Genomic DNA, 27,312 nt, shown 5'->3' on the forward strand with positions numbered 1-27,312 from the left:
GTGGAGGTTATATTGGGGTTTGATTCCTGATTCCCTTTTATCATTGCCATCCATTCCTGATCTGGTGGCAGGTTGTTACACGATGCAATGCTGACTTGAACTCTGGAATGCTTGTATCAAGAGCAATAACTTCTCAGTTTTCCAAATGAGAGACAGAGATAGGCCTTCCTATTAGCCAAACTATAACCTCAGGGCCTTGTTACACAGTAAATTTAGGCAGCTTGTGGAGCTCTTAACCCTGGGCTTGCTGCACCTTTTAAGTGGCTTAAATCATTCATAATTTATTTTAGAGTTATGCCACTCTGGAGCAGGATTATCGCCAGTCCATTTAATTTTGTTCCTGTTTTATTACTGCGTGGCCACTTCCCTCAGTTGTTCCACCCAAGTTGAAGTCCTCCAGTATCCCAGAATGCTCTGAGCTCCATGGAGCCTGATGCTTTTCTCTCCAGAGTTCAGGTGGTGCCCACCACCCCATGCCCGATTGGCCAGGCTGCCAGCCAGCTGGATGCTGCCTGAGCTTCAAGGGCCACAATCCTTTTTTCCACAGAGTGCCCAGCAGCCTTGATGCCTCCCACCACTGCCCAAATCAACTCTGCTTCCCCTGACAGCAGTGCATGGGGCAGGTGCCACCCCAGCTCCAGAGACAACAGTATTGTTCCCTTAGAGCTCAGAGTGAGTGAGCTCCAGGGCTGCTGCCCCAGAGCTCTCTGGTATTACTGAAACTAACACAGAAGCTCTGTGTTGAGAGTAGGGGCTGTCAGGGCATAAGCCTGGCAGCCCTGTTCTCAATGAGGAACAACAGTGTCAGTTTAAGTGAGACCAAAAAGCCCCAGGGAAGCTGTTTCCATGGGTCTTTCTGGTCTTGCTGAAACTGATATGCTGGTAGGCCCACTCTCTGCCCAGCAGGGGCAGCCATGGGCAACTGGTGCCACCTTGGGGGAGGGGGGCACATGCCCGCCCCAGAAACCATTCAGCAACTGGAGAGGCATCCCCCAGGGCCAATCTTGCTGATGGGAGGAGCACCACCCCCACTCCCCGTCTGACGCTCGCAGGGCGTTCCCACCTGCCCCCCTGCCCGTCCCCTAAGAGGGGAGCATGGCTTGTCAGGGGGTGTACCAGCACTCTCATGGGGTGCACATGCACCCCTGTTCACCCCCTATGTGTTGCCACTGGGAGCAGCAAGTGGGTCCTACTCCTATTCCTACCCCTGCTCACCAAGCCTCTAGTGGCAAGTCACAGCTGTGCAGGTGAAGAACATTCAGAGCAGATTTTTCGTTTGACCTTGTGACTGCTCCACTTAGCCAAACAACACTAAGCTGATTAACATTTCTTCAGCTTATAGCATAAGGTCTAACAAGGCCCTTAGTTGCAAATGTTTTTGCAAGCAACAGGAATAAAACCTAGTACTAGCATACAAAATGTAAATAGACTTCAGATCATAGAACCTGCTTGCTTATTCACTTTTATATCATGCTTCTGTACAACATTTAGAACGTTTAATTGTTGCTAAATATAAGAAGAGGGCTTACACTTTAGCATTTTAGACTTTACAAACAAAATGTTTTTTCCACAGCTGTTTGGCCAGCCATGGTAAGTTACATATAGTTATATTGAGAATTTTGCTATGGCATCTGGGTTTTCCGTTACCCATGGAAAAACAGAGAAAACCACAGGTTTCCCCTTATCAGAGAACACATGGATTTATTCTTTTAGCAGAGAAACCCACAGATTCCCTGCTTCTGCAGAGTTCTGTAGGCTGGTTGATCTCCAGTCTGCAAGAGCTGTTTGCAAACAAAGCGAGAAACCCCCAACTGGGGGCCCCCTCTGGCAGGGCTGGGGACAAGAGGCACAAGCAGGGTGAGGGGCTGTTGTGGGACCAGTGAGGGGCACCAGCAGGGTTAGCGGGCCTTTGGGGTGAGTGAGGGGCACCAGCAGGCTTGTGGGGGCTTTAGGGAAAGTGAGGGGCACCATCAGGGTTGCGGGGGTTTGGGGGGCAGTAAGGGGCACCAGCAGGGCGGGGGGGTGTTTTGGGGCAATGAGGGGCACTAGCAGGGCTGCAGGGGGCTTTTAATTTTAATAACAGATTTTGGGGGGTTTATCAGAAAGCCGGGATCCTTGCATGACAAGCAATGCTCCAATACAGCTGAATGTAATACATGACATGTATACACGTCTCAGTCAGACAATCTCATTTTGCAATTCCACCATCTAGTGGCAATGTGTTGGTAATGCTACTAACAGCAGCATTTGTAATACACACATTTTCCCTGGAACCTAGAATTGGGCATGGTCTGTAGGGTTTGAGTCCACATCTCAGACCCTAGAGATCCAACTTTCATAGCAACCAGAAAGTGCTGTTACTGGAGTCCTAATAAAATGAAGCAAAGCAAATCCAGCTGACATTCTTAAAGAGACTTGTATAGTTTACCTAGGAAACACAGGATATATTTGTTGTATTCCTTGGTCTGTTGCCATCTTACCCTTTAATTTCCCCTTCAGCACCTATTGGGAGAGCCAGGTTATGGGTGTATTACAAACCTCTCCATGCCATAAATCTGTCATGCGGTTGGCTGTAGGTGTAGACAGAGTAATGAAGCTCCCCTCCATGAAGCAGAGTAGCATAGAGTTGATTAGAGTCACTCCCCCGTCCCCATTATTTTTAATTACTTCTTGATCTGTTTTTTGCTCGGGGAACAATTTCTTTGCCTCATATGAAGGACTATAATTTGGTCTCCAGTGCAGCGGACTGTTTTCCACAGTACTGACAACAGTTAGAAGAGATCCAGTGTGGTTAACCCTCTCATTCTGTGGCCTATATTACCAGTTCTTACTGATTCTTTTTTGTCTTTTGTCTGTCATTCTGTATGTCCTTTATTTCTAAACGGTTTCTTTTTTTTTGGCTAAATAGTTTCTTTTAAAATGTGTTTTAATTCCTGGCCATGATTTTTGGAGTTTACTTATTTAATAAAATGAGATTGAGAAGAGATCACAGCAAAACAACTTTTCATTTTGAGGCCTGATCTAGTGAGCTGGTGCCTATACAGCAAAGTCTTCTTGCAGTATCTCTGTTCTCTTTTACCAGGACAACTGACAGTTCCAAAATTAAGGCTTATACTGCACACTCTGCTTTCTCTAGCTTCTCTCCCTTATTAAATTTCTTCCATGATCTACTTCCATACACCATCGGAAATCTTTTCTTATCTAATTACATCTCTATATGGAGGCTACTTTGTATGTATTTAAAAAAGAGAGAGGTAGTATTTCATTGCTTGTTGATAGAATTTTGAAGCTATGGTTAATGAGCCTTTTATCTGTAATATCTATAAAAATTTAGTTTGTAAACAAAGTTATCATGAGTCATTTGATCTAGACTGTAGCTAGTTAGAGGTTTAAAAAGGGATTTGAATTCTGATACAATAAAATATAAATAACATCCTGTCTTGAAACAGCATGGCAGAAACTTTGTGAAATCTTTTGGAGCCACTATCTTGGACCTAAATCTCATGTACACCTCCTCTTTTTCATATGAGTTAAGCATGTCCAAGTGAGGGTTCAAACAGAGATTCTGTAAATATATATATATATATGTGTCAGACTTGCTTACAGTTCATTGGTTTGTCACTAGCAAGTATCATTTGGACTCACTTTTAACTAATAACTTACTGATGTGTAATTGCTTCTAAATTGATACACCCCTGAGCAAGAAGATCTAAGAATGTGTCAGGTAAAATAGGGAGTGTGTCCCTGTAGCATACATGTCCACCTTCCTAATAATTATCTTGTTATTCTTCCTACTTCTGGCCCTTGGTGCATGTTAAGAGTTCTGATTCTGTTAGACTGCTTGAGAATCAGTGCATAACTTTAAAGCTGATGTGTAAAGGGTAGAATTTTTTTTTTTGAGAGAGAGACCAAAATCCACCCCAGGAGAATGAATAGCCCACTGGTACTGGCTAGGTCACTCACCTGAGATGTAATGGCTTAAGTCAGCTCCATTGACTGAGGAGGTACAAAGTCTAGGGCTTTGAAGAGATCCAACATTCAGCTACTTCAAAAAGGAAGGGAGAGGAATTGTTGTGTAGGAATGCACATCAGCTGTTACTGTGGTATTCTTGTGTCTTCATGCTCTTGCAGTAATACGAGTGAGCTAAATACTGTAATTTTCACCCTGAATGAAATAGGTGTAAGGTGGCAATGGCTTTGCTGCATGCGCATGATTTATAGAAACATGCAGAAATAACAGTTACACTGTAACAGTTTATGCTGTTATAGCTGTTCCATCAGACTACAATCTGATGTTGGGTAAGACTGTGAGAGTTTGTGTTAAACTAGCACTAAAACTCCTCTCACTATTAATTATTCTGGAGAGCAAATGGGAAAGTGTTACATGCATGGGGATTAAACAGTAATTCAGATAAGAGGGAGCTTTGATTATGTATGTGTGGAATAAATAGTTTTGTACAGAACATGTTTACACAATACCATAGAAGGAACTGAGACTGTAGAATTCAAATAGGCTGGAGGCAGGTGTCGATAACCGGAGCCAGTTCAAGGCTTGTTTTGAGAAAAGTCCCTCTTGCTGAACTGTTCTGCCTGCTTGCCATTCCATAGGAGAGCTGATATGTATTGTTCAGTCAAGCTGTGTTCAGAACAACAGACACAAGTTTCCTGGGAATTGAGCTCTATTTATAATGGCTTAATAATAATAAATAATCAGTTGCAAGTATACCTACAAAAACAGCTCTTATAAGTCATTTGTAGGACAAAGCAGCCCAAGATAGACTAAACCAATTAATTGCACCTAAAGTTGTGATGGGGCCACACGTTCAATCAATGAATGGCATGATAAAATGAGGAGTAAACTACAAAGTTATTCCACAGAAAAAGTTAAATTAATTTGTGGCTTGTTCCTATCATGCCATTAATTGAATGTGTGGCCAGGTGCTCTTTTGAGGCTGGGAGCTTGGTGAGGCTTCTGCCATATAGGTGCACCATGTGCTTCCATGGCTGGGAAACCACAGTTGATGTTGCTTGCAGCTGAGTGGGGAGAGCAGCCCCATGTGTTGAGCAGGGAGCTCCCCCTGCACAAACAATAAGATGTGATTGAATCTGATGCTGGATTCCATGTACACATGTGGCATGGCAGAAGGCACAATTGTGTGGATCACACATCAGATCCTATCACACCTTTACCTGAACATCATCCAGCAGCCTAAGTTTTGTAAAACAGCAAACTGTAGGCCTCCAATTATACAGCATCCCACATATCCCCAACAGTAATCTTTTACCTTCCCTCCTGCCAGCAATACAGATGTGCACACAGTGGCATCACTGCTCAAGCTGTATCTAAGAGAACTCCCAGAACCAGTTATTCCCTATGCAAAACATGAGGATTTTCTTTCCTGTGCCAAGCTGCTCAGCAAGGAGGAGGAAATGGTGAGTTGGCTGCCTGGTCTGTAATTAATGAAAAGGTTGGGGTTTTGTAATAAGAGAAGAGAGCCAGAGTTAGTCCTTTCTATTCCCCAGCCTCTAAATTAGTAAGACTTAATAATGGCTTGGACCTTTCCTAACTAAGAGATTACCTGTCTCCTGAGCCATTTATCTATTGCTGCCAGAAGGCTGGGAAAGTCCATCTTCCTTGATTTAAAAGAGTTGTGGACAATTTTTATCCTGTGTTAATACTGTCTCAGCTGCCTGATTGTTAGAGCATTCAACTAATTTTTTTCAGCCTGTTATGTTGGATTCTCCTGCTGCGCAAGTTACAAGTAATGTTAGTATTCATCTAAATAGCTGTTTATCTTCTCACTTCCTTTTTCTAGCACCCAGCCAACAACTATTTATGGTATCATGATCATGTTTCCATCCTGAATTACACTGAAATCAAACAACCTGGAACAATGCCAAAGGCTCGGCTGAACCAAAATGCACTGGTAGTAGGACCTTATCTAGGGTCTATTTCCTATGGGCACAGAGGCCAAATTCATGATGTTATGGTTCTTCTCAATCCACTGAGGGCACAGACAGAAATAATCATTTGCTTGTCTGATGCTGGTATAGACTACAGCCATCTGGGATTTTTCAGGGATTTTTTTTTTTTTAATATGAATATGCCAATTTGCCAAAATGGAAACTTTTCAACTTTCCAAGACAGATTTTTTTTTGTTGTTGTCTGAGAGAAAAACCTCTGATAGCCAATAATCCAGTGGTTACAGCTCTCACTGGGGATGTGGAAGACCCAGGTTTAAGTTCTTTATTAGACTTTAGAAGAGCCTGAGCTTGAATGTTGACCATCTGTTTCAGGTGACACAGAATGAGTGAGCATCCCTCTCTCTCTCTCTCTCTCTCTTTTGAAGTAAGAAGCCGGGGGAGATGGATCTTAGTTTTGTCCAATATGAAACTAATTACTAGAACATTTTTGAAACCCTGAAAATTTTCATTGGGCAACAAAGTGGTTTTCTTAGCCAGCTCTGGTATATTCCTTGTTAGGCAGCCCAAAGATTGCTTTGCCCACACAAAACAGCTTCTGTAGGCAAGTAAGCATAATTTATCTGGTGCTGATATGAGTAGTTGTCCTACTTCATTTTTTTAGCGTATTCTATTTTATTAATACTACAGACCAGACTCAACTATGTTCTTAATATTGTAATGATTAAGATTGATTTTGTTGAATGCTAAATACTGAGAGCCTTTTGAGTTCTTTCTTTTTATTTACACAGGGGCTGAAGGAATTAGTGAAGCAAGTACAGAGTCTTCCACCTGTTAATTTCAATTTGCTGAAGTACATCTGTAGGTAAGTGCATTTGCAGGAATGTCCTCAACATGTTTATTTCTCTGACATGCCAGATATACTTGTGTCTCTGTGTGAATGCATCAAAGGAAAAAGTTTGATAAAGAAAGTCACAGTGTTGGTAAATTTACATTAATGCAATTACAGTTTTGCTTACTAAACTATTACTAACTTATTCTGAAGTTGCACAACTATAAGTGGAATTAATTAACAGCCCAGAGCTAACAACAAAGGCAAAGAGATGTAATTGGGTAAAGGAGTGTCAACTCTTAGCTGCATATTAAAGGAAAATCAAGGCTGTATTTACAGCTCTTAATTACCTGCTACATTTGGAAAATTCCTGGAGCTATCACTACTCAGTGCTTCTTCTCCATGTTCTCTTATTGTTTCACTGGCTCTTAAAACCTTTGAACTGCAACTGTTCATCTCCTCTGTGTCAAAAGTTAATTTTTCATCTAGTGGATTTTCTGATGTTAATTGAATCAAACCAAACATTATCATATTAATCTTTCCAAATAGGACAGAATTAATACTAGCTCACTGTACTTTGCTTAGCCTTAAATGAGAAAAATATCAGTCAAATAAGCATAAAAATTGAAATGCATCATGACATTTAAACTTCCCTCTTTTCCTTACTTAATGAGAAAAAGAGAATATAATATATTATAATATAGTATAAAGACTTCTGGCACAGGATACTATTAGAACAATATTTTATCATAAATGTCTTTCTCACCCCAAACAATTAATTTTAATGGTAAAGCTGTTTGTTTTTTGGTTACTATCAATTTCTAATGGCATACAGTTAATTGATATACACTTGTGAATGGGAACCTTGAGATAAAATATAGCTTTTCATCAAATATAGTTTTGATGGAGTTTATTACATGTATCCATTTTTTTTGGTTAAGAGCTTGTTTTGTTAGGAGCTATCAAAAATGTAGTTATTACTTAGGCTTTAAAACTTAGCATATAATATCAGAAAATTTAAAAACTATATAGGGAGGACACATGCAAAATAATTCCCATTGTTGATGAGTCCCATGACAGGTACCAATTAACTGGAGAACTGGAAGCCTATTAGAGCATGTTTTTCAGTATCTCTCCCCCAATCTTGCATTCTCTCTATGAACTACAACCCCCCAGAATGCCATGGTTTAGAAATGCAAAGTTACAGGACAGTGATGCTCCTAGTTAAAGGATCAACATGCCCTCTTGCACTAAGGTATTGAAGATCCTTCCATTTCTTTGCTTCAGACGTCTCATCCAAGATCCTTTCTTCTCTTCCCTAAAAGTCTTTCAAGACATGAAGGACAGGATCTTATCTGTGTAAGCTCCAAGGAGTTGTGTGTCACAGCCCTGGTCTACAATGCCTGCATGCTGGGCCTGAAGGCACTTCCTTGAATCATGCCTTGCTCATTCACTCCCACTGTATGCACCAAATCCCAGAAATGAGGCATTTTAGCTACTTTAGAGCAGCTTTGTGTGTGTACCAGACAGAAAGCCTAAGAGTAGAAGCTTTCCAAGGCAACTACATTGCCTTATTTTCACGAGTTGGGTCCCATGGATGGAGTATGGATGACTGGGTGGAGCATACATGGCACGGTTCCCAGGCACAGCAAAGACTCAGTGTAGAAATTCTCACCATAAGCCATGCATGATGGAACATAGTAACTTTCTACAGATAAGACCCTCACCTTCACCTTCATGACACACACAGCATTACATGTGTACTGGCAGGAAGCTCCAGTGCAGAAAAATTTCTGGACTCACTACAGAACATCTTTCATACCAAGTTCTTAGTTTCCCAGGAAATTCCTTGCAAAAATGCTGGTGTAAGGCACTGATTCACTTTTCTTTACCTCAAGGCTGCCTTTTTTCTACTTCTAACAGATTCCTGGATGAAGTCCAATCGTATTCTGGTGTAAACAAAATGAGTGTGCAAAATCTAGCAACTGTCTTTGGTCCCAACATCCTGCGCCCAAAAGTAGAAAATCCTCTGACCATCATGGAGGGTAAGTTAAAGGAAAGGGGATCAACGCTCCAAGTGGGAAAGAAAGAACTTTTGCTTGTTAATGTATAGACAGAGATTTACTTTCACTAAGTGCGATGCAAAATTTGCTTCTGTACAGGAGAGTGAAATTTCCACTGTGGTGCTTCAGACACTTCATCAAAGGCAGCTTAATGTAATACATGGCTTTACTCTGAAAAGTGACTCTAAAAACGGCACCTTCTTCCTCCAAGATCTGCTCCTACTGGAACTGGAGTTGAATCTGCAGATTTTAGTGACCAAAATATACTTACTGCTTTATGTTCCTGTAAAATTGAGAGAGACACAAGGGAGTTGCTGGATTTTTCTCCTTTTTATGCAACTACAACACTATGTTCCAATTGCCTGTACCTTTTGAATTCATCCACAGCAGTGAGGTGTCACAGACAGAAAGTTGTAACATGACAATGCCATTTTATACTGTTGCCTTCACAGCAGAGTATAAACAACCCTGCTAGAACACCTGTCATCTTATTAATATTTAAATTACAGTAGCACCCAAAGATGCCAGTCTTAGTTAACTTATGTCTGAATCAAAATATCAGTACTACAACTCTTTATTGAAGCTGGGGGAAGGGAAGGATTAAAATAACTGAAAATCCAGCTCATACATTTTAGCCAGTTCTCATGTATTTTAAGCTCTTGATATTTGGTTAGGTCAGTCTTTGCATAGGATCACAGGACTCTGGGAAAGTAGGGCTGGAAGGGACCTCATGAGTAGTACAGCACTCAAGGCACAATCGATTCAACTAAACTATCCCAGTCAAGTGTCTGTCTAATCTGTCCTGTCCTTCACAACTTATGCTACACTTCAGACAGGGAACAACTAGCCTTGAACAAAACAATCTGTTTCATTTGTGATAAATATCCATGCATAAATCCAAGTGTTTTGACCAGGGTGTCTAGAGTTGTCTGGGAAAAAAAACTGTCTACTTCCACAACGAACTGTAAGACCTGGTCTCATAGATCTTTTATGTACACAGCTTCCAAAGAAGGCAGTAGTACTTAAATATTTGAAAGGATGCAGGATTCAGACAATAGCTGTTTGCTGTGAATGAAATAAAAATGTCATCACAAGCAAAACTGGAATCTTAAGAATATTTATCCTAGGTTTAAATTTCTTCTTCTCCTCATTGTTCTTTTTGGCTCCTTGTCAAAATCTGCCCTCCTCTGTTTCTGTTCTGGGGAAACTGCATGCTCTTCACTTAGAAATCAGCTGTAAAATACAAAGGTCCTACAACACATGTTCCCCAAAAGGCAAGAATATTATGAGGAAAGAAAAGATGGTTTTGTTTTAAGGAGTTTTCCTTTGGCTTGGTTTTGTGCTTGTTAAAAAAATTTCCTCCATAGCTTAAACATGAATGTTTCCCAAAACCAGTGGCACCTTGGCTGTGTAGATATATTAGCCTTGCCATCCTCAGCAGCAGTGCCCCCATGCTTGCTGTGCTTCTTCAGATAAACTGAACTAAACTGGGCACCATATAGCACTTCTGTGTGGGCCTTTGAGCAAGCTAATTGGCACCACTGTGACACTGCCAAGTCAAACACTGATAAACATATTAGCCCTTTTGCAGTGCTCTGTGGATGTGACATCCAGTTTAAGAGGCAGCCTACTCAGAGCAGGGTAGTAGGCATGAGGCACAGCAAATCTGCTGCGTGGATGTGGCTATTCTGAAGCCTTTAATCTCTGATACAGCAGCCCAAACAGTTGAAAATAATCTTGAATCCAGCATTTCCAATTCACATAAGAAAGGCATATCAAGGCATTCATTCAGAACCAAGGGTTGAGGGTCAAGGCAGAACCTTTTAAAGAATTGTCTTCATTTCAGTCCACATCTCAGTTCTTTTCTTCACAGTGATGTGTGAAATGAAGCACAGAGAATAATGATCGGTTTAAATTTGGTTTAAAAATTGTGCGCCAAGTGCCTGCTACTTCAGGTCTTTATTGAGAGCAGACCCCTAGTTTATATGCTCCAGTGGCTGTCACTGTGTAGGCATAGACAAGTGACCCTCAATATGTCTGTGTGACTGCAAGTAGGACAGAACAATCCCATGCACGGTACAGGTTAGGGATTGACAGGCTAAGCAGCAGCTCTGCAGAAAAGGACCTGGGGGTTACAACTCAACATGATCCAGTGTGCCTTTGTTGCCAAGAAGGCTAACAGTGTACTGGACTGCATTTGTAGGAATGTTGCTAGCCAATGGAGGGAAGTGATTATTTCACTCTATTCAGTACTGGTGGGGGACACATCTGGAGTACTGTGTCCAATTTTGGGTCCCCCACTACAGACAGTATGTGGACAAATCGGAGAGAGTTTAGTGGAGGGTAACAAAAATGGTTAGGTGTCTGGGACATATGAGTAGAGGCTGTAAGTGAACTGGGTTTATTTAATCTGGAGAAGAGAAGATTGAGGGGGGGATTTAATAGCAGCCTTAAATTACTCAAAGGGAGGTTCTAAAGAGGATGGAGCTAGACTGTTCTCAGTGGTAGCAGATGACATAACATGGAGCAGTGGTCTCAAGTTGCACCAAGGGAAGTTTAGGTTAGATATTAGGAAAAACTCTCTTATGAGGAAGGTAGTAAAGCGCTGGAAAAGGCTACCTAGAAAGGCTGTGGAATTTCAATCCTTGGAGGTTTTTAAGACCCAGTTAGACAAAGCCCTGGCTGGGATGTTCTAGTTGGGGATGGTCCTGCCTTGAGCAGGGGGGGTTCATAGACATCATAGACATCAGGGCTGGAAGGGACCTCGGAAGATCATGGAGTCCAGCCCCCCGCCCAAAGGGCAGGAAGTCAGCTGGGGTCATCATCAAATCCAACCCCCTGCCAGGGCAGGAAAGAGTACTACAGTCGAACGACGCCAGCAAGGTGTTCATCCAGCCTCCTCTTAAAGACCCCCAGGGTAGGAGCCAGCACAAATTCTCTTGGAAGTTGGTTCCAGATCCTAGCTGCCCTGACAGTGAAGTAGCACCTCCTGATGTCTAGTCTGAATCTACCCTCTGCCAGCTTGAGCCGTTATTCCTAGTCACTCCTGGTAGTGCTCGGGGGAACAGGAACTCCCCCAATGCCTGCTGGTCCCCTCGGACTAGTTTGTAAACGGCCACTAGATTCCCCCCTCAGCCTTCTCTTGTGGAGGCTGAACAGGTGCAGGTCCCTTAGCCTCTCTTCGTAGGTCTGCCCTGCTGTCCCCTGACCATGCGAGTGGTCCTCCTCTAGACCCTTTCCATGTTGTCTACATCCCTCCTGAAGTGCAGCACCCAGAACTGGACGCAGTACTCCAACTGCAGCCTGACCAGTGTCTCATAGAAGGGGAGGATCACCTTGGACCTGCTTGAGATGCATCTGTGGATGCATGACAAGGTGTGGTTGTCCTTCCTGACCGCGTACCCACACTGTCGGCCCATGGTCAATTTGGCATCAATAATGACTCCAAGATCCTTTTCTGCTTCTGCACTGACAAGAAGGGAGTTCCCCAGCCTGGAGGTTTGCTGCTGGTTCCTCCTCCCCAGGTGCAGTACCTTGCACTTGTCAGTGTTGAAACCCATCCTGTTCTCATCTGCCCACCCCTGTAACCTGTCTAGGTCTGATTGCAGCCTATTCCTCCCTTCTAGCATGCCCACTTCCCCCCACAACTTAGTGTCATCTGTGAATTTGAACAGGGTGCTTTTTACCCCCTTGTCCAAGTCGCTGATGAAGATGTTGAATAGTGCGGGCCCAAGGACTGAGCCCTGTGGAACCCCACTGCCCACATCCCTTCAGGTCGAATAAGACCCGTCCACTACCACTCTCTGGGTGTGGCCTTCCAGCCAGTTAGTGACCCATTTGACTGTGTAGGGGTTGACGCCACAGTCCCTTAGTTTTTTAATGAGACTGGCATGAGAGACAGTGTCAAAGGCCTTCCTAAAGTCCAAAAAGACTACATCCACTGCTACCCCTGTGTCTAAGGATTTTGTGACCTGGTCATAGAAGGCCACCAGGTTGATCTGACAGGACCTGCCTCTAATGAAACCGTGCTGGTTGCCCCTAAGCATAATCTTCCCTGCTGGCCCCTCATGGACATGCGCCAGCATAATTCTCTCAAAAAGCTTACCCAGGATCGAGGTAAGGCTAACTGACCTATAGTTGCCTGGGTCCTCCTTCCTCCCTGTTTCTTGAGTTATCTATACATTTTGGTCAACTGTAAACCTGACATTTTCCCTACTCTATGCAGGCCACCACACATCCTCTGCCTCCTCTCTGGGGCTGACTCTCTTGCCCCCCTCTCACTGGGGCCTCCAGGGTCTTGCACCCCATGGTGCTCAGTCGCCTCTCTTTAGGTGTGCCTGGGCCCTGTGCCTGTCCCTAATATGGGGTTACTCACCAGACTGTGGGGGCTGTGGTTATAATGCACCCCTCCCTGCCTTTGACTAGGGAGGCAACTGGCCTGGCATTTCTGGGGAGCTCCCCCACCCCAAGTAGCCCCACCAGGCCATGCTTCCCCAGCAGGGTGAAGAGCAGCTCAGCCAGGTATTATTCCTTCAGCTGCAGCAACAGACTGCTGCCCCAGTCCTGAGAGCTTGGATCTTAAATGGAGGCAGCTCAGCCCTCTCCTCCTATCCCAGGGCTATCCTGAAGTCATGTGACTGCCTCATTAGGGCTAACTCGCACCTACAGGCTGCTCTGCTGCCTCCTCTCAAACCTTAAAGTGGCAGGTACCAAAGGTGCCCTGCCATTAGCACCATAGGTGAACTGCACTGCTCTGGTCATTTTAAGTGTGTCCTCTTCATTCTTATGCCATCATTTCCCTCAGGAGTTCTGCATGTTGTATGTGGAATACACACTGGTCAACATTACCTTTTTTATGTGACTCTAAGACAACTCTGAATTTAAAGTGACCCCCCTCACCCCAACAATGAGATACTTGATGTGGGAAATGTTTATAATTGTTATAATTGTCCATGTCTAGAATCAAATTTTTGAAAGATTGTCTTAAAAATGTTGCCCTCACTGCTCCAATGGAACAAGCAGAGGCAGGGGGCAGTTCGTAGCGGGGAAGGGGAGCCAAGTGGCTTGATCACTGCCCCCACCACTTGCCTCTTGACTGCCTACTCCTCCTCAGTGCCTGCCCCCGTGGTGTCTGTATCCCCTGCCCCAACTTACACCCCTCCTACCTGTCCCCTTGCTTGTCCACACCTGTCATCTGCACCCCCTGATGCACTCCTTTCCCCTTGGCACTTGTACACCCAAGTGCCTGTCCCCCCACCTCCCTTGCCCTACCTCCCTTCTGCCCCCGCTGTACTTCATGCTGCCTTCCCCCAACTTGGTCATCCCTGCTGCCTGCCCTCTCTGCCACCACATACAACTCCAGCCCTTGCAATTCCATCTCATGTTGGAGCCCCAGGCCAGCTGGGGCAGGGAGTATAGAACACATGCTGCCTCTAGCCCCAGCCCAGCCTCACAGCAGCTGTTGTGGGGGCAGCAGCTTCAGGTCCAACCCTGGTACCAGGGTCAGAGCTGCCCCCACTTTTGTGTGGCTAGGCTGGGGCCAGAAGCAGCACGTGCTCTGTGTCCCCTGTCTTTGGCTGGAGCAGGGCCTAAAAGGAGCTGGAGCAGTAAGGGGAAGGTAAGCAGCAATGGGGAGCAAAGAAAGGCAAGAGGAGCAGGGGCTTCAGAGAGGCACTGGCTGTGGCTCCAACTCGTACTCTTAGCTTGGTGTCAAAGTTGGAGCTGCAGCTACATCTCCCCTGCCCCCACCACATACTTGAATCTAAGATGAGGGGATGCCCCCATTTTGAATGGGGAGATGCCTTGTCTTAGATTTGAGTAAATATAGTATTTATTTTAACAACTCTGGACCTAGAAACTGACCTTCATATTTTAGTAGCAGTTTTTATACCAGAACTTTAACCTTCTCCAGCAATAAAATTTAACCATGAGACAGACAAGTGCTCCCGATCTTGTTCATGTGTAAGCAGGCAAACTGTCTCCTTCATTTAAACTTGTGGCAGGAAATAATAATACATACAACTCTGGTTGGACCCTCATATAGCATCTCAGACAGACTGGATGCAAAGTGTACTTCACAAAAGCTGGTTGTATCATTAAAGAGGTGCAAATAGTAGATTGATGGGGTACACTGAAATTTAAATGCATCTGTTCATTTTCTACTCCTTGAAACTTTCTGAAATATTTGCCTTTTGAACCTGTATTTTCCAGAGTTGGTTGTTGCCAAACCTTCGTATATTCCCTTTTAAGGTTTTTTAGGTGTGGGCGTGTTGTGCGGGAGTTGGGGTTATTTTAGCAGATCCAGGGTGAAAAGACTTTGCTTTTTCAATTAACAGTGTAATCCGAGTGGTACGCAGCTGGTACCCCCTCTTCAATGGAAGGGATGTGTTAGACCCTGACTACACGCAGTGCCCAATGACTAGGGAGATGATGATCCAATCACTTATGGATCCCGTTACTCATTAGCCAGAGCAAGCAGGGAGCAAATGATACTTGCACACATTGCTCACAACAGCCTTATTCAGAACGGAGACAGCTTCAGACTAGCTCCCAAAAAAACAACAAACCAGGGAGCCGCACTGAATATTAGTGCTTCTTACATTTTATACACCTTGGTTTATGCTCATTAACATTCACTCCACCTTCTGTTCCACCCATTTCTCCTCCCATCTCAAGCTCTGCCTCTGTTTACTATATTAACATGTAATTGCCTATGCATTTCATTCATTTACTTGCCTCTCTGCTAAGAGTGCATTTGTAAGACTTTGATCTCCACATCTTTTGGTCATTTGATGGTTCTTTCTGATTTCTTGCTGACTCCTTCTTCATCTCCAAGGTCTTGCTTCTGCTTTATCTCCTGATGATAGCTGGTGGGCTGCATCTTGTTCTTACATGAGGAATCATGCATCTTACACACTGTCCCATTGTTAGAAAACTACTTACTTAAGCATTTACAATGTTACTTACGTTTAATATATTATCCTGCCTTGTGACCAGCAGCTTTTGCTGAGACACAGAAAAAAGCTGCAAATCCAGTACTCCCCCAAATCCAAATAGTGTCACCCTAACAGGATCTAAGGGTGTGAGGATGCTGTGGGAGCATGACTGCCTAACCTAGGGCAGCTCATCTCCCTTCTCTACAGAGCAAAACAGGGACCAATATCAACCATTAGGATTTAACTATTTAAAAATGTATTTTACATGTCGATATAATATATACACACTTGTAACTTATTTACAGATATAGATTCACCACGACAGTTAGTCATTTTAACCATACACACAAACAATGAAAACTGTAAATGACAGACAAGGCACTTTATTGCTATAGACCACGAACCTCCGGGGTCTTTCTTGATAGGGAATAGACCTGCAGACAGCAAGCCCTTGGAGCTGCTGCCAAGGGAATAGGTCAAACAATGATTCAACTATTGGAACCCAATAGAGGTGAAACAATAGTCAGAATGCACGCCAGCAAGGTTACATTAATAGAAGTCAACATATCATAATAACCAATACAATACAGCAAAATAATAATCAAAAGGCACCCTAACAAACCCTCCAGGAGATAAACCATCAACAGGCAAACAAGTCAGTTCCTGTACACCTCTAGGTACTACATTAAAAAAAAACAGGTTTACAGCAAACAGAAATACAGTTTACAGACTACACCACAATATAAAGAAACCATGGGCAATCTCATCCAGTTGCATATAAAACAACAGTGATATTGTAATTGTGGCAAATGAAGGAGTTGTGCAAAAAGGGAAAATCCAGGTAACCACACAGGAACACAGTTAATCACAATTTGCCCACATGGGGTCCTTTCCCCCCTCCCCCTTCTGGGCAACGTGCCCCCCCACCAAACTTCATAGGTTCCCCTTCTCATTGCAGGGGCTTTCCTTCAACCCCCCCCCCCAGTATTCTATGGGGTGGGCCCTCCTTCCCTGTGGAAATCTCTATGCGTCTCTCTTCTCCTCCCCGCGGATGGCAATCCCCTACCGTGGCAACTCACAACTGCCACTCCAGTGGAGTTTTTGGTTCGTCAGTTCCTCTTTCTGCTGGGTCTGCCTCTGCCCTGTTGCCACTTGCCACAGGAAGGCCACAAGCTGCCTCATCCAGCTACCCAGGCCCACCTAGTAGCCTAGGCCTCTGAGCCTTGTGCACCAGCCCTGTGCACTAAAACTTCTGCCGCATACAGGAACAGGGGCCTGCGCTGCCTCATGCAGCCACTGGGCCCCTTTGGCTCTGCTCAGTTATCGTGCAGCACTCTATGCACCCAAGTGGTCCCTGCCTCATGCAGGAATGGAGACCTGCAGTGCCTCATGAAGCTGCAGGATCACATCAGCTCTCCAAGCACGGTGCACTGCTCTGTGCACTGAGTGGGCTTAGCTCCTGCCTTGTGCCAGGTTGGAGACCAACACTGCCTCATGCAGCTGCTGGGGTGCTGTCTGCTCCCAGACCCTCCATGCACCAATCTGTGCACCACCACTCCTACCTCATGCAGGGTTGGAGACCTGTGCTGCCTCATACAGCTACCGGGGTGCCATCCACTCCCAGACCCTCCATGCACGATTGGTGCACTGTCACTCTTGCCTCATGCAGGGTTGGAGACCCGTGCTGCCTCGTACAGCCACTGGGTCCCTTTCAGCTTCACAAGCCCTGTCCACCAATCCGTGTATTGAGGGCTCCTGCCTTGTGTAGGGATGGGTACCCTTGCTGCTTCGTGCAACCACCGAGGTCCTGTCCACCCTTCAGACCCTCCATGCACTGACCTGTGCACAATCACCGCCCTTTTTCCACAGTAGCTGGGATGCAACTGCCTGCTGCTTCTCCCCACCAGAGGCATCTTCAGGGCATTTCTGGGGAAACTGCTACACCCCTGCTGGTCAGCTCAACCAGCTCTTCTACAGCCCTCATCTTTGTCATCCCTTGACAAAAGTTGAACGCACTGGCTTTTTATTACTTCTGGAGGCTCCACCTCCGGATTGAGAGCCTCCAAACTGAGAGCAGACCAATAGGAAAGCCTGAGGGATTAGTTCCCCCTCAGGTCCTCTTCTTTGCCTTGTCCCTAGATCAGGGCAAGGCAAGCCTCTCTCCTACCTCCTCCTGATTGATGGGGAAGGGGAATGCCCTACCAATCAATCTGAACCTTCTGGCTCAAGATAGCAAGCCAGGCTGCCACTGGCAAGCCTGCAACAAAAGCATAATTTTTCTGACCTTCTATCTGAAAAACTGTAATGCCAGAATGTCTGGCAGTAGCAATATGAGGTTTGGCATGGAAGCCACACTTTTGGAGGAAAAATACCTTTGACCGAACCCAAGAAAACTCACTTGATTAAGTCAATTCATGACCTATTGATAAAATTGTCTTTTTAAAGCATTGCTCATTAATCGTACATTGAGGTGTAGCTAAAGAAAACTGTGATGAGCACCATCTGTGCCTATCTTAGCTGTGTGGAGAAATACGGAAGAACGTGCAAAGTGAGTGGGAGTGGGTTGTCCAGGTCTCTTTCCTTATTTAGTGGAGCAGCTGGTGGGGGCTGAGAACTCAAGCAGGGCAGCTGCCAGTGAGCCCCCTGCCAAGTGGGGTGGCTTGGGGGCTTGCTGGCAGATGCTCCACTTGTAGGACAGTTCCTGGTCAGCCCTCTGCTAATGAGGGGGGCCTGCCTGACAGGGGCTCACTGGCAGCTGCCCCATGCCTGGCACAGCTCCTGGTAAACCCCCTTCTGGGCAGGGAAGCCCCATCCAGGAGGACATTTGCTGGCAGCTGTGTCCCCCAATGTCCACAGCCACCAGGGCAGCTGTCTCCTGGGCCCCGTTCACATCAGGTCCCTTCCCAATGTGCATGGGGCCAGGAGACAGCTGCTGCTGCAACCAGCAGAGCTCTTCTGGCCCCATGCATATAAGGACCAGAGCCCATGCCCCTTGCCAGCACCTGAGCGAGCCTGGAGCTGCTGCAGAGGGGCAGAGGAGGGCAGGAGCAGCCCTATACCAGGCTGCTCCCATTGGGAACAAATCTGCTTTTAACAGAATGCATGTGTAGACATGCTCCCGGGAAAAGCTTACTGCACAGTAAAATACTGTGAGTAAGGCTAAAGTGCATTAATTGCATGGTGTAGATGTGTCCAGTGTGTGTTACCTTTTAAATCTAGTTTGCACAATTCCATATCCTTTCACTAAAATCACCACATAGTTTCAACAGGATATATTCAACAATGGTTCACTGTAAAGACACCTTTTATATTATTCCATTTTAGAAGTGGGTGAAATAGTCTCTTGACCTAGATATAGTATATGCTACAATTAACTTTGTATTTCAGTTTAGTTGTGTAACTATATTTGGTCTAAATTTTGATAAGTTTCTTTTATTTGAAAGCTCCACATGTTTTTGTCCAAATGTTTTACCTAGAAGTATTCAGATGTATTGAAAATAAAGTAAAGAAGTTTAAGGCTGAACTTTCAAATTATCTAAATCCTTTCTGCATCACTATTTTCTGATTTATACCTTAAAGTATTTCTCAACATTTAACAAATTTCCACTTCCCAATAACCTGATATGATATAGCTTCCAACAGTATTGGTCTTTAAAGACAGGTCACTATGGAAATTGCTTATTTCTGCTACTGTGTAGGGCTGTGTGAAGCTTCAGTAGCTGATTCAATTCAGAGGAGATTGGGCCCAATTAGGCGGCCAAATCTCCAAATTCGAAATGAACCGGAAGACCCATTAAAAGGTCTGAATTGATTTGGAGAGATTTGGAGATTCAGAAGACTTGCAGGAAACAGAAACTGAGAAGAGGGAGGGGGTATGGGGTGATGTTCCATATATGGAAAAGGTTGAATGGGGAAAGATTGCTCTGATATTGACATCTGTAGCTGGCCAGTGACTGTGATCTTTCTCTGAGTTCCCTTCCAATCACAGTGCTCTAGGGGAGGGACTTAGAAACAACATATCAAGCTGTGTCTGAAGTGATCTGTGCCTTTTGTGAGCTGTCTCTCTCTTGGATCAGCAGCATCTGAAAGGCTCTGGCTTGTTACCAAGTCTCTTGGTAGCTAGCCTCTCTTCTTGTAAGTTACATCGAATCCTTTACTACTTACCCTTGCCTACAATCCCTATTGTTATCCTTATCCATTCCTTCCAACTTATTCTTCCCCCAAAATCCTCTTATTTGTTCTTGTTAGTCTGTCTTGATTCTTTCCCCCCACAAAAAGAAATCTGTATTTTCCCTGACAGTGTGTCATCAATGTGCAGGAAAGCACAACATATATTACACACACACACACACGCACACACGCACACACACACACACACACACACACACACACACACATTTTGCAGCACACCAAACATTATGAAGTGTGCTGGAAAGGCAGGTGCCAGGTCTTCTGTCAGGGAAAGGAGAGGGGGCAGAGGGAGAGCTGCAAGTTCCTCCTGCCCCAAACATAGATGCATTCTCTTTCCTGGCAGTGATGAGTCTTCTGCTGCTAGTGGGAGCAAGGATATGGTAGCAGTGCCTGCACCTGCACCACCACCATTAACACTACTAAACAGCAGCAGCATGACATTCTCCGCCCCAATTTCAGTTCCCAGCATGTACCTTCCAGAGCCAAAGGAGCTGGATCTGGAAACAGAGGAGCTCAGGGCCATAGCAAAGGAAATTCTGGGGAAGGAGGGAGAATCTAAGTTTGTGCTCCATACCCCTCAAAGTTCCCCTAGAGGCAGGTCTCCTCTGGAAGACACTTTGGAGGAGGTTGTGGGGGAAGGTAGCTCAGCTCCTCCTGTTGTTGGGCCTCTGCCTGGATAAGGCAGGATCCCTACCCTCAACCCAGAAGCAGGTATGTAGTATAATGTGGGATCATTTTGAGGTGGCAGATGATCTCAGGTATGTGAGAGCTGAAAGCAGATCAGCTGTGGCAAGGATGTGAAACACTTTGCTACCACGGCAATGCTGCTGCATCTCAGGAGGGAGCATCCCCTTGCCCTTGTTCCTCCTCAGCCTGGCACCAGTGGGAGCATGCCCAAAAAGAAGTCCCCTTTTTGCTCCGAAGCCCGGATCCCCAAGAAGCAGAGGCAGGCCACCCTGGACCATTGGGGAAAGCCACAGACAAAGGGGGGTGCATTATGAAGGCAAGCGAGGTCACCCAGAGCATTGGGGATGAGCTTCCTTGGGATGGTCAGCTCTTCCCCTTTGTTGAGCATCCAGGGTTCAGACAGATCATGGTGCTCATGGCCCCATCATACTGAGTACCCGCATGCATCACCTTTAGCAAGATGGTGGTGCCCTCCCAGTGTGAGGCATGCAGGGAGTACTTGAGGGAGGAGCTGCACAAGGCAGGTCTGCAGGTAGCTTTGCACTTCACCTCGGACATCTGGAGCAGCCAGGGTGGAGATCATGCTTACCTCTCCCTCACACGGCACTGGTGCATTCAGCCAGGGCATCAGTGGGCTCTCCTTCAATCAGAGGTGATTGATGGGTCCTACATGGCAAGGGAGACCATAGTGGCCATGAACCACATGGTGCAGGGGTGGCTCGGGCAGGGCGAGCTCACCCGCAGGTTGGTCATTGATATGGGGGCCAATATGGTCAAGCCAGTGTGTGATGCCAACTTTGTTGGCATCTGCTGTGTGGCACACAAGTTCCACCTCATGGTCATTTCAAAATGCAGGACGGTGGCAAGCTACTTTCACTGGAGCATCAAAGGGGGCAAGATGCTGCAGGACAAACAGGCAGAGCTAAGCACCCCATAGCACAAAATCACTCAGGGTGTGGAGACTCAGTGGAACTCCACTTACCTGATGCTGGAATGGCTGGTCAGGCAACAGAAGGCCATCCACAAGATGGCCTTGGTGGGGGAGGTTGGGATCAGCAGCCTCCTTAACAAAACAGAGTGGGATACCATCTCTTAGATCTTGGTGGCCCTCAAGCCATTCCTTAAGGCCACCGAGAGCTTCAGCACTGGCAGTGCCCTCCTTAGCCAGGTGATCCCCGTAGTGAAGGAGCTTGAGAATGAAATGGAGATGATCCAGGGGATTGAGTCTCCTGGCTGGGGCAAACCGCTTTCACCAGTTTTGATGTTCCTGGCTGGGGCAAACCGCTTTCACCAGTTCCATGTGCTGGAAAGCATGCATGACCCAAGGGTGAAAGGGAGCATCTGCAGCAGCAAAACCCTTGATCACTGGATAGAGGTGCTGGTGAACAGTCAGGGAGACAGAAGGGCAGAGGTAGAGGGACATGGAAGAGGGGGATCCACTTTCCCGAGCCAGCACTCCAACCACAAGCCAATCTCCTCCACTACAGCTGCTGCCAATGTGGGCCAAGGGCATGGCTTCAATGTTGGGATCCAGAGGCACCAGACCCCACCATCAAGCAGGTGGCGCAGAGACCTCAGTGGCTACCTATCTCACTGAGGATGTGGAGTTGCTGCACTGTGGTCCCTTGGCCTGTTCGGCAACCAGCAGCCAGATGTGGCAGGATCTGGCCACGGTTGCCCAGGAACACCTGTCTTGTCCACCAAACAGTGTGCCAAGCGAGATGGTGTTCATCATTGCTGGTGATGTTGTGACACCCCACTGCACCTCCTTGGATGCTAGTTTGGTGGAGCAGCTGTTGGGGGCTTCCACTTGGAAGGAGCCCAGTACAGGAGACAGCAGTTACCCCATTTTCTTGGACCTTAAAACCTGCACGTTCCCCCCAAAACCAGCTGTCGAAAATTGGGGTATGCATTAGATGGGAGGAAAAGGGACCCCCAGAGTTCAGAAATTTGGCAGGAACGGTGGGTGAGGGGGTGAAGCAATGGTAACATTAATTGCCATGTCTCTAGGAGCCATAGCTACTACTCTCCTCCTTGCTGCTAAATTTCCAAACCTGTGGGGAGCTCCCTCTCCAACTGCACACTGCATTAGGCTGGTACATATAGTTGGTCTGTGGCCAGATCCAGTGCATTGTGTCCGGCATACAGCTCTGGACCTGGCGTTAAGCTAACCCCATGCACTAGCTCTGAAACCATGTGCCAGGTCGGACTCTGTGCACCAATGATTGCACACTGGCTCTGGGGCAAATGCCAAGTTGGACCCAACACATGGTTCCAGAGCCAGCACAGAGCCCAGGACTTGGCATGTAGTCCCACACACAGCTTGCTGGGTCAGATCCAGCATGCGGCTCTGGAGCCAGCAAGCAAGGTTGGACATGATGCATGGTGCTGGATATGGCACATGGAGCCAGACCTGATACATGGCTCTGGAGAAGCAGGGAGCCCTGGACCTAGCATGTGGGGTTGGACCTAGGACATTCAGGTATGACCCTGAATGCTAGTTCTGGGTCCAGCCCCATGGACCAAGTCCAACCCTGTTTGCTGGCTCTGGAGCCATGTTCTGGGACTACATGCCAGGTCCAGGGCTACCTGCTGGCTACAGAGCCTTTTATTCAGGCTCCTCTTCAAAATCAAGGTGCATACTATATATGAAGGCATGTTATATGTGAGAAAATACAGAATCTTGCCTGTACAGCCCCCTTGATGGTGAGGTAATGCTACAGATTCTTAACTGTGCAGATCTGTATAAATCACTTGTTTAATCATTTATGATTATTGCAGCCATTCAAAATACATGCCAACAATTTTTTAGAAAACACACCAATTATATATTATTTTTATCTATCCTATATACATTTATGTTGGGGGGTGTTGTATTTCCAGTGAAGTTTTTTGATGTTTTCAGCATTAGCCTAGCTCTTCCTATTGAAGTCAGTAACAAAGTTCCAGTTGACTGCAGTTGGATTGCAATGATGCCATCCCCAAGGAAAATCGTTCCCATGACATGTTAAAAATGCTTTCAAGTTCAGTAGATCAGGTGCAATAAAAAAGACTACAAATAAATTATGCTTCAATATATATACCATGCATCCATGAATTAAAGGAGGTATTCTTGAGAGGAAGTCTATTCTTTTTTTAATCTTCACTATTTCTTATGGTTAGAAGCAATGCTTTTACAAAGTAGCGCAGATTTTCACTTTACCAAAACAAAGAAAAAAAGATTACTAAGCATCTGTGACAAACTCATTTTTTACTAGATATATGTGGAAGAGAAAAAGCTCAGACTATTCAAATGCAACCTGTGTAAAAATGATATGGGCCAGTAGGAAATTATTGATTAAAAGTGCACAGCATGCCTCTAAAATCTACCTGGGGGCTTAAAAATGGGATGATGATTATAACCACTCTGACCTCATTACAGGAAGACTCTTAATAATCTCTAGTAGGGTTCTACTTGAAAAAATAGTGTTTCATCATTAATGCTCTGAGACTAGCTCCAAATGATAGTTCTGTAAATTAAATGAAATCATGTGGTGTGCAAACCAAAGGTTTTTTAAAAAGGAAAGTAACAATTTATTATGGTGTATTGCTAAGTGAAGTGTTGTGTGGGTTTAAGGTTGTGGTGTATACGTTCCTGGTGGCATCTTCCACATAGTATGACAGCATGATGTGCTTAAGTGGCTCTTCACAATCTTATATCCAAGGAGTTCAAGGCATTTGTATTAAATTAATTAAATATCTCACGCAGCTACCCACTAGGCTAAGAAGTTAACACTATTGAAATGAAAAGTATTCCTCATCCTCCTCCTTTTTAGAGGTCTGCCTTTGCAAGGAGCTTCTTTCCTTTCCTGTGCAAAAGGGGTGGGCTAGCCTGCAAGTGAAAAGGGGTGGATAGGCAGAAACAGGAATGGCTGAAATCTTAGCCCTGGTCTGAAGGTGCCAGCCAGTAGGCCTGAGCCAAGACAAGTTAGGAAGCAAGGTATTTTAACAAATGACTTTTCCATTTATTAAGAGGGCAAGAGAGACTGTATTGTGCTATCTCAGGTTGGAGCCAGAAGAAGGTGATACGAGAAACTGAGGTTTATTAATGTTTAATACATGCTTATAGATGTATCTGTTAGACAAATGTATACATTATATTAGGTTTTAGATAACCTTACAGTGTCCCTTCCAAAAAGATGGTATTTTCTTCATGTTTCAGATTCATTACCCCATTAATGGCAGTGCATTTGTCATCTTCTTCTAGGTACTGTATTGGTCCAGCAACTAATGTCAGTGATGATAAGCAAACATGAAGAGCTGTTTCCCAAGGATGCAGACCTTCAGACAAGGCAGGAGGTATGCAACAACAACAATGAGATTCCGAAGAAAATAATCATTGGTCAACTGCAGAACAAGGAGAACAATAACACCAAGGAAACAGCACTGAGGCACTGTTCTTGGGACAAACCAGAGTCTCCCCAGAGGGGAAGCATGAATAATGGGTCTCCCATAGCTCTGCCAGGGAGCAAATCAAATAGCCCAAGAAACAGCATTCAGAAACTTGATGTCACAAAAAGCCCACCTCTCACGGTAAAAAAAAATCCAGCCTTTAATAAAGGCAGTGGCATAGTCACCAATGGGTCCTTCAGCAGCTCTGTGGAAGGCCACGAGAAGACCCAGACCTTACCAATTTGTAAGCTGCAGGCCAGGAGGACATCATTCTTAAAAGGACCAGTTACTAAACTGGGCATGCACAGTGTGCAGGATGGAGGAGTGCGCATGGGCATTTCCAGCACAGATGGGCACAGCAATACTCTGAACAGCTGGACTGCAACCTGGATGCCCAGTGGGTATGTCACTCTTAGGGACAACAAGCAAAAGGAGTCAGTGAGTGACTCTGGGCAGCACAATAGACTCTCCACCTATGACAATGTCCACCAGCAGTTCTCCATTGTGAACTCCGATGATAAGCAGAGCATAGATAGCGCCACTTGGTCCACATCCTCTTGTGAAATATCCCTTCCTGAGCACTCCAACTCTTGTCGAACATCTACCACCACCTGCCCTGAACACAACTTTTATGGGGGTAATTTCAAAGACTCAGTGCTAGATGGACCACGACAAGAAGACCTCTCCAACCAAGGAGACTTTGAAAGTAAAAGAAGCGTTGACAGAAGAAGCGTAGGGGGACACAGCAGCCAGGCTACCAGCAGCAGTGAGAATAGTGAAACGTTTGTAGTGAACAGTACCAACAATCACAGTGCTCTGCACAGCCTTGTGTCCAGCTTAAAGCAGGAGATAGCAAAACAAAAGCTTGAGTATGAAATGAGGATAAAGAGGTAAGAAAGCTTGTCCCTATTGCACGTACTAATTACACATCAGGAAGTGGAGTAACTGTCTTTTGATCCCACACCCAGGTAAATCAGAATGTAGGAAACACTACTAATGATGGTTCCGCTGAACCTATTTAAACAATTGGCACAAGACTTGGTCAGACTATGGTGGGGAGGGGAATCAAAGTACTTCCTTTATATAATTGTGTTTGTGTACCTGTGCACTTCCTGTCCCTTGCCAAGACTGGATATAGATGGGTTGGTTTGGTATAGTATTAACATTGCTGTTCTCATATTGCTGGTTCAACTATAGTAAATACCAGGATCTTCATGAGGGGGATCTGTTTCCATAAGATTCCCAGTCTAAGTCTACAGATCCAGGAGGCATAGAAATTTCACAGAAGGCCAGCTTCTTAACAATGGAGTTTGCATTCAAATCAAACTGCTAAATCCTTTGGCACTAACTGGCCTACTGCATTCAGCACTGGCTTGTACTAAACGCTGCAGATAAAGTAAAAACAAAATCTCCAGAGAACTGGCCAATTGTGCTATAGAGGAGAATTTTATTCTGAAACCAGCTAGTAACCATTTCATGCCCTAAAATTGTAGGATGGAAAGCACTTATAATTCGATTTGGTCAGAGTACTGGCAGATGCTGTTTTTATTCATATTAAGTGTCTTCCTCCAACTAAATGATCTCAGTTAATAATGTCCTATAGTAATGCATCGTATAGTTTAATTCAATTAGCATAAAATGTTATTCCCTTTTATACACAAGAAATATTAAAATGTGCTGCCTTTTAATCATTCTGACAGATGCAAATTAAGTTCTTTTTATAAAAAGGTAGAGGGTAGTGACTTACAGTTGTAGAATTTCTAACATACTTCCAGTAATTGGACATCAGAAAAGCTGCAAGCAAGGCAGAAAACCATATTTTTCTGCTTTTCATTTTTTTAAATATTAGTATTATAGGGTTAACCTAGCTGTCAGGTTAGGAAATGTGGCCTGTTTTATGAACTGACCTGTGTCACCTTTTTTGTGTTAAAAGCTCAGTTCAATTAGCCCTGAGCCAAAGGGCATTCTGTCATAAATGCCATAGCATACTCTTTCAGGCAGGGCCACTGTAACTGGTGGGACAGCTCAGGTGGCTGCCTAAGGTGGCAAATTGAAGTGGATGGAAAAAATGATGTGCACATACCTTGCACATGCTCATTGGCTGCCAGAGCATCTCTATGGTTAGCACTTGCCCTGGTGCTGAAACATGCGGCCAGCCAGGCTACATGTTTCAGCACCAGGGCTCCAGTGCCAGTGAGTAAGAGGTTGGGGGGGCGGGAGGAGGGGAGGACCCCTGACGGCCCTGTCCACT

The 27,312-nt window shown here is 45.1% G+C and overlaps 1 protein-coding gene across 6 annotated transcripts in view; it reads left to right on the top strand.

Annotated features, from left to right (window-relative positions):
• Positions 1–27,312, top strand: part of ARHGAP24 (Rho GTPase activating protein 24) — an 81,930-nt gene that overhangs the window by 42,960 nt on the left and 11,658 nt on the right. For 4 of the 6 annotated variants that reach the window (XM_025197296.1, XM_025197297.1, XM_025197295.1 and 1 more), the window contains 5 exons: positions 5,301–5,433; positions 5,817–5,927; positions 6,714–6,787; positions 8,678–8,799; positions 24,877–25,951. In XM_025197296.1, coding sequence (XP_025053081.1) covers positions 5,301–5,433; positions 5,817–5,927; positions 6,714–6,787; positions 8,678–8,799; positions 24,877–25,951 — 1,515 coding nt within the window. The remainder of the gene's footprint in view (positions 1–5,300; positions 5,434–5,816; positions 5,928–6,713; positions 6,788–8,677; positions 8,800–24,876; positions 25,952–27,312) is intronic. The other 2 variants (XM_006018079.3, XM_006018078.3) reach the window with 1 other exon arrangement.

Source organism: Alligator sinensis, unplaced genomic scaffold (assembly GCF_000455745.1).
Source record: "Alligator sinensis unplaced genomic scaffold, ASM45574v1 scaffold125_1, whole genome shotgun sequence".
Taxonomy (NCBI): domain Eukaryota; kingdom Metazoa; phylum Chordata; order Crocodylia; family Alligatoridae; genus Alligator; species Alligator sinensis.